This window comes from Anomaloglossus baeobatrachus, chromosome 3 (genome assembly GCF_048569485.1).
Source record: "Anomaloglossus baeobatrachus isolate aAnoBae1 chromosome 3, aAnoBae1.hap1, whole genome shotgun sequence".
Taxonomy (NCBI): Eukaryota; Metazoa; Chordata; class Amphibia; order Anura; family Aromobatidae; genus Anomaloglossus; species Anomaloglossus baeobatrachus.
The window spans coordinates 180,886,806-180,899,834 of NC_134355.1; the positions used below are offsets into that span (position 1 = coordinate 180,886,806).

Here is a 13,029-nt window from a genome sequence, read left to right on the forward strand (position 1 = left end):
CAGCTGCTGCTGACCAAGATGTGGAGCTATGCGTGGATGTCAGCCTCCTTCGCACAAAGCATGAAAACTGAGGAGCCCGTGAGGCACGGGGGGTGTATAGGCAGAAGGGGAGGGGCTTTACACTTTTAAGTGTAATACTTTGTGTGGCCTCCGGAGGCAGAAGCTATACACCCAATTGTCTGGGTCTCCCAATGGAGCGACAAAGAAATAAAAAAGTTATGGCTCTCAAAAGAAGGGGAGGAAAAACCGAAAATAAAAAAAGGAAAAATCATCCAGGGGGTGAAGGTGTTAAAGACCTATAGAAGAAAGTTATACCAAAATGGAAAAAGACTAATAAAATTAGTAGGCTGGATAGCAAAACATGAAAATACTGACAAAAATCCAGCATATGAGCAAAATTACTGTGTTATAAAAGTAATATTTATTAAATACTAGAAATAGGCCCGATGCTATCTCATCGGGAGTGCGGTGAAAGAAACATCTGTCTATGCTTAGTGGTGCTGACAGGAGCAGTGGTGAGTGGGACTGGGGGCATACAGATGTGGTGGGGGGCATACAGATCTGGTGGGGGGGCTGGGGGCATACAGATCTGGTGGAGGGGCTGGGGGCATACAGATCTGGTGGAGGGGCTGGGGGCATACAAATCTGGTGGGGGGGCTGGGGGAATACAGATCTGGTGAGGTGGGCTGGGGGCATACAGATCTGGTGGGAGGTGGTCTGGGGGCATACAGATCTGGTGGGAGGTGGTCTGGGGGCATACAGATCTGGTGTGGGGGCTGGGGGTATACAGATCTGGTGGGGGGGGGGCTACAGATCTGTTGGGGTCTGGAGACATACAAATCTGGTGGGGGGGCCAGGGGCATACAGATCTGGTGGGGGGGCTGTGGGCATACAGATCTGGTGGGGAGGCTGTGGGCATACAAATCTGGTGGGGGGCATACAGATCTGGTGGGGGGGGCTGGGAGCATACAGATCTGGTGGGGGGGGGTTGGGGGCATACAGATCTGGTGGGGTCATACAGATCTGGTGAAGGGGGGCTGGGGGCATACAGATCTGGTGAAGGGGGGCTGGGGGCATACAGATCTGGTGAAGGGGGCCTGCGGGCATACAGATCTGGTGGGGGGGCATACAGATCTGGTAGGGAGCATACAGATCTGGTGAGGGGGCTGGGGGCATACAGATCTGGTGGAGGGGGCTGAAGGCATACAGATCTGGTGAGGGGGCTGGGGGCATACAGATCTGGTGAAGGGGCCTGGGGGCATACAGATCTGGTGGAGGGGGCTGAAGGCATACAGATCTGGTGGGGGGGGCTGGGAACATACAGATCTGGTGGGGGGGCTGGGGGCATACAGATCTGGCGGGGGGGGCTACACATCTGAGGGGGGGGCTGGGGGTATACAGATCTGGTGGAGGGAGGCTGATGTCCCCTGCAGCAATGAGCACATTGTTTAGTAATGTGCTCCTGCTGGTTCTTTTCTGTCCCCTATTATGCCGTGTCTTACCTGTCCTCCGTGCCCGCGGAGCCTCCAGCTGTAGCACACAGACTCCTCCGTGATAGCGTGCGGTGTACGGAGCAGCCGCTGCAGGTTGATGTCATAGCTTTACTGCAGTTGAATGCTTTACGGCGTCACAAAGCATTCAACTGCAGTAAAGGGCTGACAGCAGAATCGGCGGCGTCCCCGGACAGGTGAGTATACAGCAGTGTGTGTGGTTGTGTTGTGTGCATGTGCGCTATGTGTGTGTATGTGCTCGGTGTATCTATGTGTGTCTGCTGTGTGTGTATATGTGTGTATGCATGCGTGTGTGCAGTGAGGACCCGGTAGGCGGAGCATCGTTCGAACTGCGGCTCCGCAACGGATAATGCCGCAGTGCATCACGGAATAGGGGAACAGACAGAACTGGTGATTATGTAAGTAGATAAAAAGAACAATGAACTGTACTACATTAGTGACGGATTCCGTTTGCGTCAAAACAACGCAAGTGTGAAACCGGCCTTATATAATTAAAACCACTGATGACAATAAAAAAAAAAACTGATAAAAATTAGCAGAGGAGGAACCCAGCAACAATGTATACAAATGGCAAGATGAGTATTATAGAAAACTATATAACATTTTACTAACGTTTTCAGTTATGGTAATTTTAAAGTAATATTTTTATTAATCTCTTCAGTTCTTTATACCCACAGGAAGTTATAATATGCAGGTTATTTTTTGCCCCCATTTTCTGCTGTCTTAAACTGGGGGGAGGGGGAATCTTATTAACAGGTGCGACTTATAGTTAAAAAAATATATGGCAATTTAGCTTCGATCTGCCGCATGTGGAGCGAGTTCAGCTTCTTATCCATTCCATCATTGATACATCTGCCATAGGGCGTTAATAAAAGAAATAACTTCCAGCGAGGCCACAGATCAGAATGTGCACTACCTCGGGTGAAATAAGGGAAATTGGTGTAAATAACCACAGAATATCAAACAACCAATTTTTGTCAAATTAAATCAGGACTCTGGCGTCTTCACACAGCGGTTGGTGGCCGGCCGAGGTAAAGATGTATATGCCTTATAAATGCAGCAGTGGCCTCCCGCTGTATTATGAGAAATTCATTGCCAATGGTTTTGTGGTTTCTGCGGCTTTTAAGTAAGCAATTGACTAAGCCCTCTCCATACACAAGGCAGCCTACACATAATGTACATCACTTGTCAGGAAGGGTTAGATACTAGCACCTCAGATGGATCCAATATCAAGCGGGCTATATACTGCTACGTATGAGAAATACCTTTAATATGAAGGTCAAGCAGACCAAATCCATATTTGAAGCAAGTCCTTGCCCACATCCACCCAATAATATCATGGAAGAAAGCAGGACCCTCATGCTAAACAATGGCCATACAGACACATTCACCATGGACTGCTGATGTTATTATGTAATTTTGTGAAGGTGATAGGTTGTGTGGACTGGTATAAAATGTCTCCACAATACCAGGTGCAAGGTATCCAACCCAATACAATGCTCAGATTGGGCATTGACATCGCGGAAAGCTCCAGTCACATGCTCCAGTCACATGACAGCATGTGACCGGAGCTTGCCGCGATGCCATTGTACTGTATTGCACTGTACTGGAGTGTGACGGATCCGGCAAAGCGGCGGATTGCCGGATGTGTGACCCGGCGTTACTGAAATAGAAAACACCTTACCTAGTAAGCATACTTTTCTTCAAGCTGAACTTTTCCAGCTTGTAATCCAGAGCTCTCGTTGTCGCCGTATAAAAACCTCCAATGGCATTGTCACAGCCTCTACAGTACAGAGTCTTTAAAACACTATTGAAAAAGGAAGACACAGAAAACAAAATGTATGATAAGCTTTGCACTCAAATGATAGAAAGGCGAATAAATCATCTTCTTGGGGAAGGAAAACACCATTTCATAGGTATTTTAGACTGAATCTAGAGATAAGTCCACAGAGCTCATCCTATACCATAAAATTTTGATCCAGAGAAAGACAAAAAACCCATGGAGGAGCTCCATATAGGGCTAGCACCACATGCACGAGTCCCGTATCACCCAGCATGGCCTAACGCTGTCCAGACCGGAGCGTCTCAGCTGCATAGAGATACATGCAGCTGCATATCTTCTCATGTCAGGAGACTGTGCGGCCACGCTGGGTGATGTGATGCAAGGCAACTCTCAAGTGTGACTCCGGCCTTAGGGAAAAAATTCCTTCCTGAATCCACATATGGCAATCGGACTTGTTCCCGGGATCAACGTCCAATCACAGAAACTTGTGCCCATAGCGTGAAATAGTATATTTTTGAAGAAAGGCATCCAGGCCCTCATTGAACTTTTGTAGTGAATCAACCATTACTTAATCACAAAATTAGGTGAAGACTTCATTGCTTTTGTAAAGGTAAATATATTTATTAGTATCCGGCCTTAGTGAATCCCAACGTTTCTATCAGTACATGGGTCTTTTTGAAGGACATCGGTGTAAGGAATGAGCCGGGTATATGATGATGTGTGGCATTACAGCAGACACATGCGTCACATGCCCAGCTCCTTCCTTATACAGATGGCCTTGAAAAAGACCCATGTACTGATCGAAATGTTGGAATTCATCTGTTTTCACTAATGCCGGATCCTAATATATTCACCTTTGCGAAAGCAACCGATCCTTCATGTTTTTCTGCGCTGTTACCTTTTATGATTGACAAGACCACTGTCCCTTTAATAGCAAGCATAAAACCTTTACCATTTGTGAATCAACCATTACAACATTATATGGCAGAGTGCTATGGTTGCACTGCTCTTACAGTAAAGAATCATCGTCTGTGATGATTACATTTTATTTCCTCTAGATGATGTCCACTTGTCACCATTTCAGTGGTCATTGATCATTAGAAAAGTCTCTGTACTGTCCCCTTATATATTTGTAGGTTGTAGTAAGTTTGTCCCCAAGTTTTATATACATTTATCGCATGTCGGATCAAAATCAGCAATGCAAGTCTGTGTGTCAGTGGAATACATGGGACCGCACCAAGATAACATCCGAGTGTGGTATTGATTTTCATGACTGATTGAATGCAGAAGGTGAAGAACTTTTTTTTTCTCCAACTCTGAGAAATACAGATCCCACAATGATCAAACTCGGATTAGCATGATTGAACCGTTTTCCTTAGATGTGTGCACCTACACTAAGGCCACGTGCACACAGTGAGTATTTGGTGAGTTTTTACTTCACTATCTGTAAGCCCAAACCAGGATTGGAACAATCAGAGGAAAGGTGTAATAGAGACACGAGCACCACTTCTGTATTATTCACTCACCCAACACTTAACTGAGCACATGGCCTAGGAGAAACAGAAACATTTTTTTTTATCAGCTCAAAATGTCAGAATTACAAACAAGTGACTATACTTACCTTCCTGCTACTGGTCGGCTTACGCAAAATGTACACTGGAGATCAAAATCAGAGAACACTTTCAGATACCTGCAAGTTATTGGTGTTAATCTGGCATCTGGTGCGAATTTCCTTAATTATCTGACAAACCCCATGTAAGGCCGGTGTCACACTTGCATGAGTTTTGCGGTGCATCACCCGTCATGGATTCACACTCTGCTCACAGGAGCGGGTCTGTTGCATTTATCTCTATGCAGCCAACCCGCTCCTGTGAGGAGAGTGAGAGTCCGTGACGCGAGAAACACGGGAGGGAATCGCAAGTGTGACATCGGCCTAATTGGCAGCCTCTCTTTCCAGTTTGCACTGACTTTGCAAAACTGGTGTGCTGTTCCAAAGTGACTGAAATCCTAAGGCAGCAGGTTATACAGATGAAGACCAAAGGGGTGACCCTATCAGCCATAGGAAGAAAAGTTGATTGTTCCAAGTCTGTGATTTTGAGAATTCTGTTTCTTTACAATATCACAAACTCTTTCAAGTCCCCTAAGACGGCTGGTCGCCCTCAAATGACAAATGCAAGAGAGGACAGGATAATGCAGAGAGAATCTCCATGGGTAATCATTTCAACACTGCAACTGGAATTGCTCGGCAGTTCAGCAACGAACAGGTAAGGATCTGTCTTGTCATAGTGTCACAACGTTTAAGAGCATTTGGACTGAAAGCTCACTCTGTCGTGACCAAACCTCGCATTAGCAGAAAGAATCAAAAGGCTAGACTCAACTTCAGTGAACAGCATGTTGTGTGGACAGAGGAGAAATGGTCCAGAGTTCATTTTAGTGATAAAAGCAAGTTTAATTGATTTGGGTCTGATAGGAAACATTATGTTTGTAGACAAACTGGGGAAAGACTGAACCCAGAGTGTTAAGAAGTCAGTGAAAAGTGGTGGTGGATGTGTCATAGTTTGGGGAATGTTTTCACATTAGGAGTTGGACCTCTCATACAGCTACATGGCAGAGTGCACACAAGTGTGTATCCGAACCTTGTTCGACAACACGTGGATCCTTACTTGCATTCATCCCTCAATCAGCAATTGTTATGCAGGACAATGTCCCCTGTCACACAGCAAAACAGGTAAAGCAGTTTCTTGAAACAGAAAACACTGAAACAATGAAATGGCCAGTCTCGAGTCCTCATCTACAGCTAAGGACACACGGCAAGAAAAACGGAGCGTGGAATGCAATTTTTTTTTTAAACCACATGCCACTCAGACCAATGTTACTCAATATGGTCACTCCCATGAGCGATATTTCCCCCCCCCCAGCCCTAATTGGATTGAGAAAACAATTGCAGCATGCTGAGGGTGGAATCCCATTCGTTTTCTTTTGCACCCATACAAATCTATGGGTGCGAGAGAAACATCACACTGCATTCACATTACAGCGGAGTGCAGTGCAATATACGCACCAGCTGACAATGGAGAAGATTGGGAGATTAGTCCCTCCCTCTCCTCCACAGAGCGTGCCCCCTCCTCCCCGGCAGTGCTGCGATTGCAGGATTGCATCACAGTGGCATGACACTCTGCTAACACTCCAGCATAGCGGGAGCCGAGTGTCACGTGATGCACTCCAGAAAACCTCTGAGAAATCCTTGGTGACAAAGTTATGGCCAAGAAACCCACAACAGTCAAAGAACTGTGGAAGAGACTAGAAGAAGAGTGGACCAAAATCACACCAGAGCAGTGTGAGGGACTAGTGATGTCCTGTGGCCACAGATGTGCAGAAGTCATTCAAAGCAAAAGCCTGTACACTTCCTACTGATTGGTGACCTTCAGAAAATGTAGTTACAATCTTTCTCTGTGCTACAGTCATTATTGTTCTCTAATAATCATCCCATTTTGGGCAAAATAAAGGCTTTGTGTTGATAAACTTTGGATCTTTTGTAAAACACTGTTCTAGTGGCATGGTGCATTCCTTACAAAAAAAACCCCAAACCTTCAATTGTTGATCAATGTAGATTACATTATTTCTAAAAAAAGAAAGTGATCATACATTGTTCTCAATTTTGATCTCCAGTGTGGATGTTAAGACAACTCAAATGTGCTAGCCAGCCAAGGCTTAAGGGTGCTTTAACACGCTGCGACATCGCTACCGATATATCGTCGGGGTCGTCGTTAGTGACGCACATCCGGCGCCGGTAGCGACATCGCAGCGTATGACACCAAGGAGCAACGATCAACGATCGCAAAGTCATTAAAAACGGTGATCGTTGACATGTCGCTCCTTCCCTTAATATCGCTGCTGCTGCAGGTACGATGTTGTTCGTCGTTCCTGTGACGTCACTGACAAGGTATGTGTGTGTGACGCTGCCGTAGCGATAATTTTCGCTACGGCAGCGATCACCAAATGTCACACGCGCCACAGGGGTGGGTGCTATCGCTAGCGATGTCGCAGCGTGTAAAGCACCCTTTACTGTAGTGACGTCACTGCAGCAGGTTGTGCTCGGCTGATTGGCTATTATAGGATGGAATAAAAGGGCTTTAAGAACATTTTAATCAACAGATCTTGGAATAATAAATTCCACAACTGGATGTAATAATAAAAATCTTCCTGTGCCGAAATAATCTTATAAATGTGCCCCTGCTATGTACTGTGTCATAGCCACGAAGGACAACACCTTAACGTCTTGTGCCTTATAACACTGCGGCCAGTGATTGGCTGCAGCAGTCACATATGGTATATGGGATTTTACCGCTAATGTCTAGTTAAGGGTGCTTTCACACATACGGTTTTTGCTGAGCGGCATAATACGGCGCTTTGCAGAAAAAACACAACCTTTTTTTGCTGCCGGTTGCGTTTTTTACCGCATAGACTTGCATTAGGACGTATTGTGCCACATGGCCTTGCGTTGCATCTGTTTTTTGCCGGATGCGGCATATTTAACCCATGCGGCGGCCGGATGGAACGTTGCCTGGCACATTTTTTTGTGCGGCGAAAAAACTGCATCGCACCGGATCCGGCGCATGCAAGCCTATGGAAGCCGGATGCGGTTTTTTGCACTGCGCATGCTCAGTATCAAGCAGCATCCGTCAAAAAACAGACGGGCCGCATGGGAAAACGTATGCAACGGATCCGTTTTTTCCACCGCATCCGTTGCATAGGTTTTTGAGCCGGACTGAGCCGCACTTCTAAAACCGGAAGTGTGAAAGCAGCCTAAAAGGAACCTGTCAGGTAATTTGTGTTCTAACCTAGTAGCAGTGTGATGTGTGGCCTAGTAACCCCTTCCTATGCATCCCTGTGTTGTAATATTGTGTAATGTGCATGTCTACAAATGTTTTATTACTTGCGTTGCCTATGTAAATGAGCAGGGGCTCTAGCCCCATGGGCATCGCATTGCCTCGTGGCTGTTTGCATGTTTTCCGCGGTATCACGTCCCTGTGGGCAGGATACCATGGATTTACATGAGCGACGTCACGTTGCTCCTTGAGATCCCGCTCGTGCACGCTTGCCATTCCCGAAGGGTGGTTATGCGGGTGCTTGCGTCTCATCTTCAGACGCGCACTGCGCATGGTCGGAACCGCATGCAAACACCAAAAGGGCAATGAGACACCCAGGGAGCTAGAGCCCCCGCTCATTTACATAGGGAACACATAAGTAATAAAACATTTTTATACATTCATAATACACACTATTACAACACAGGGATGGGTAGGAAGGGGTTACTAGGCCACACATCACCCTGCTTCTAGGTTAAAACACAAATTACCTGACAGGTTCCCTTTAAAGAGGAAGCCAGTAGATTATAAATGCTGAAATGCTAGGAAGTGAACAGGTGAGCGTACATTATTTCCCGATGTGATAACTTTAAAACTCCTTTAATATACACAAAAGTTTGGAATCTAAAAATGCCAAATGTGAAAGAATTCCTACACCCTTGTAATGTATTCGCATTGCGCTTAAAATTACAAGCAGATCGGAGTGGGATTCGGGTCCTGGTATCCTCACCGATTGCGCCAACTTCTCCAAAAGGTGTGCGTCCCCCGGGACGAGGAGAGTGCGCAGAGCTGGGTACAGACTCAATCGTATATAATGCATGCTTTCTTTTAATACCCTGGCCTACCTGCACTAGGAGTTGTGCGCTCCTGAAATGCACACCTCTTGGGGACATTGGAGCCCTGCAGATTCCACGACCTGAATCAATCCCATCTGCTTGTACTTATAAAAGCTATGAAAATACATTGCAAAGGTTTGCTTACTTTTCAAATAGTGAGGGACTGTCAATGGGTTTCCACCGCCTTGCACTGTGCCCCGGGCTTTGTTCACAGGTCAGCGTTAGCGACTTCCTGTCTTCAGCACATGACTACTGCAGCCAATCACTGGCTTGGCATAACAACTTTGTGCTTGGCTGTAGACGGGATATCAATGCCACAACAGTGAAATCTGTCAGGACGCGCTGGGAGGTGGCACAGCTTAGGCTGCTTACACACATCCGGTTTTTGCCATCAGGCACAATCCGGCGAAAAAACTGATCTGTCACGTCAGTTTTTTCCATGCGGTCCTTCCGTTTGACGGATCCGTTGTGATACTGTGATCAGTGGTTGGATTCCGTCATATGCTGGATCCGGTGCCTATAGATTTCCACTATATAACATGCCAAACGGCACCGTCTCCAACGTGGTCCAGTGTTTTGCCGGAGACAAAAAATGTTGCAGGCTGCGTCCTTTCCGGCAGCCTGACGAAGAAATTTTGCCAGACACTGCATACAACACAAGGCCATCCGGCACAATCCGGCGCTAATACAAGTCAATTGGAAATAAAACTGATCCGTTGCCGTATCCGTTTTATCCGCATTTCGCCGGATTGTGCCTGATGACAAAAAACAGATGTGTGAAAGCAGCTTTACACAAGTACTGCCTGCTCCGTTCATTTAAAATCATATCCATCCATGTCACTGCTACACGAGACAACCCCTTTATTTCAGTACATCAGAAACACCCTTGACACGTCCATAAGAGATAATATATTCCACGAGAGCCTCTTACAACTCAAGCTATGGCACAAGATTGGCCCACTAAGGAATACCTGCCTGTAAGAGTCTGCACTGAGTGGGGAAATTGAATTGGTTTCATCAATTTTCACATTGGTTGTGACACCTGCAAAAATGGACGGAAAATAGAACTTTCACTGATGGTATTTGTGCATCATTTACAAAATTTAAAAAAAAAAAAAAAAAATCACCTCGGCTCTTTATTGTGGAGGCACGCTACCAACATTTTTTTTTAATAGTTTTTATTGAATATTTTCTCCGTTAATCATTTTGAATAATATAAAATAACATTTACTGAAACTATACAAAAAAAAAAAAAGTCAGGGAGGGCAAGACAAAAAAACTAAGGTTAGGAAGGGATAATACGACACCGGCACAAGGAGGGGGAGGGGCGACGACGGGGGAGGGGGCGACGACGACACCTGCACAGGGCGAGGACGGGGGAGGGAGGCTTGGGGGGGGACCACACCTGCACAGGACAAGTATTGTGGGGGTCACCTGCACAGGGCGAAGATGGGCATGGGGAAGGGGGTCACCTGCACAGGGCGAGAACTGGGGGTGGGGGGACGACACCTGCACAGGGCAATGATTGTGGGGTCACCTGCACAGGGTGAGGATGGGGAAGAAGGGGGGGGGGTGGAGAGGTCACCTGCACAGGGCGAGGATGGGAGGGAGGGGTCACCTGCACAGGGAGGGGGGGAGGGAGGGGGTCACCTGCACAGGGAGGGGGGGAGGGAGGGGGTCACCTGCACAGGGAGGGGAGGAGGGAGGGAGGGGGTCACCTGCACAGGGAGGGGGGGAGGGAGGGGGTCACCCGCACAGGAGGGGGGGGGGAGGGAGGGGTCACCCGCACAGGAGGGAGGGGGGGAGGGAGGGGGTCACCCGCACAGGGAGGGGGGGAGGGAGGGAGGGGGTCACCCGCACAGGGAGGGGGGGAGGAGGGAGGGGGTCACCCGCACAGGGAGGGGGGGGGGGAGGGGGTCACCGCACAGGGAGGGGGGGAGGGAGGGAGGGGGTCACCCGCACAGGGAGGGGGGAGGGAGGGAGGGGGTCACCCGCACAGGGAGGGGGGGAGGGAGGGAGGGGGTCACCCGCACAGGGAGGGGGGGAGGAGGGAGGGGGTCACCCGCACAGGGAGGGGGGGAGGGAGGGAGGGGGTCACCCGCACAGGGAGGGGGGGAGGGAGGGAGGGGGTCACCCGCACAGGGAGGGGGGGAGGGAGGGAGGGGGTCACCCGCACAGGGAGGGGGTCCGCACAGGGAGGGGGGGAGGGAGGGAGGGGGTCACCCGCACAGGGAGGGGGGGAGGGAGGGAGGGGGTCACCCGCACAGGGAGGGGGGGAGGGAGGGAGGGGGTCACCCGCACAGGGAGGGGGGGAGGGAGGGAGGGGGTCACCCGCACAGGGAGGGGGGGAGGGAGGGAGGGGGTCACCCGCACAGGGAGGGGGGGAGGGAGGGAGGGGGGTCACCCGCACAGGGAGGGGGGGAGGGAGGAGGGGGTCACCCGCACAGGGAGGGGGGGAGGGAGGGAGGGGGGTCACCCGCACAGGGAGGGGGGGAGGGAGGGAGGGGGGTCACCCGCACAGGGAGGGGGGGAGGGAGGGAGGGGGGTCACCCGCACAGGGAGGGGGGGAGGGAGGGAGGGGGGTCACCCGCACAGGGAGGGGGGGAGGGAGGGAGGGGGGTCACCCGCACAGGGAGGGGGGGAGGGAGGGAGGGGGTCACCCGCACAGGAGGGGGGGAGGAGGGAGGGGGTCACCCGCACAGGGAGGGGGGGAGGGAGGGAGGGGGTCACCCGCACAGGGAGGGGGGGAGGGAGGGAGGGGGTCACCCGCACAGGGAGGGGGGGAGGGAGGGAGGGGGGTCACCCGCACAGGGAGGGGGGAGGGGAGGGAGGGGGTCACCCGCACAGGAGGGGGGAGGGAGGGGGGGGTCACCGCAGGAGGGGGGGAGGGAGGGAGGGGTCACCCGCACAGGGAGGGGGGAGGGAGGGAGGGGGTCACCCGCACAGGGAGGGGGGGAGGGAGGGAGGGGGTCACCCGCACAGGGAGGGGGGGAGGGAGGGAGGGGGGTCACCCGCACAGGGAGGGGGGGAGGGAGGGAGGGGGTCACCCGCACAGGGAGGGGGGGAGGGAGGGAGGGGTCACCCGCACAGGGAGGGGGGGAGGGAGGGAGGGGGTCACCCGCACAGGGAGGGGGGGGAGGGAGGGAGGGGGTCACCCGCACAGGGAGGGGGGGAGGGAGGGAGGGGGTCACCCGCACAGGGAGGGGGGGAGGGAGGGAGGGGGTCACCCGCACAGGGAGGGGGGGAGGGAGGGAGGGGGTCACCCGCACAGGGAGGGGGGGAGGGAGGGAGGGGGTCACCCGCACAGGGAGGGGGGGAGGGAGGGAGGGGGTCACCCGCACAGGGAGGGGGGGAGGGAGGGAGGGGGTCACCCGCACAGGGAGGGGGGGAGGAGGGAGGGGGTCACCCGCACAGGGAGGGGGGGAGGGAGGGAGGGGGTCACCCGCACAGGGAGGGGGGAGGGAGGGAGGGGGTCACCCGCACAGGGAGGGGGGGAGGGAGGGAGGGGGTCACCCGCACAGGGAGGGGGGGAGGGAGGGAGGGGGTCACCCGCACAGGGAGGGGGGGAGGGAGGGAGGGGGTCACCCGCACAGGGAGGGGGGGAGGGAGGGAGGGGGTCACCCGCACAGGGAGGGGGGGAGGGAGGGAGGGGGTCACCCGCACAGGAGGGGGGGAGGGAGGGAGGGGGTCACCCGCACAGGGAGGGGGGGAGGGAGGGAGGGGGTCACCCGCACAGGGAGGGGGGGAGGGAGGGAGGGGGTCACCCGCACAGGGAGGGGGGGAGGGAGGGAGGGGGTCACCCGCACAGGGAGGGGGGGAGGGAGGGAGGGGGGTCACCCGCACAGGGAGGGGGGGAGGGAGGGAGGGGGTCACCCGCACAGGGAGGGGGGGAGGAGGGAGGGGTCACCCGCACAGGGAGGGGGGGAGGGAGGGAGGGGGTCACCCGCACAGGGAGGGGGGGAGGAGGGAGGGGGTCACCCGCACAGGGAGGGGGGGAGGGAGGGAGGGGGTCACCCGCACAGGGAGGGGGG

At 52.2% G+C, this 13,029-nt stretch overlaps 1 protein-coding gene across 1 annotated transcript in view; it reads right to left on the reverse strand.

The window, feature by feature from the left end:
- The window catches only part of LOC142297194 (protein Mis18-alpha-like), a 70,661-nt gene that overhangs the window by 23,116 nt on the left and 34,516 nt on the right, over positions 1-13,029 (reverse strand). Inside the window, exons 2-3 of the mRNA XM_075341459.1 lie at positions 9,974-10,040; positions 3,196-3,318 (exon numbers count right to left, since the gene is read on the reverse strand). Of these exons, the coding sequence (XP_075197574.1) occupies positions 3,196-3,318; positions 9,974-10,040 (190 nt within the window). The remainder of the gene's footprint in view (positions 1-3,195; positions 3,319-9,973; positions 10,041-13,029) is intronic.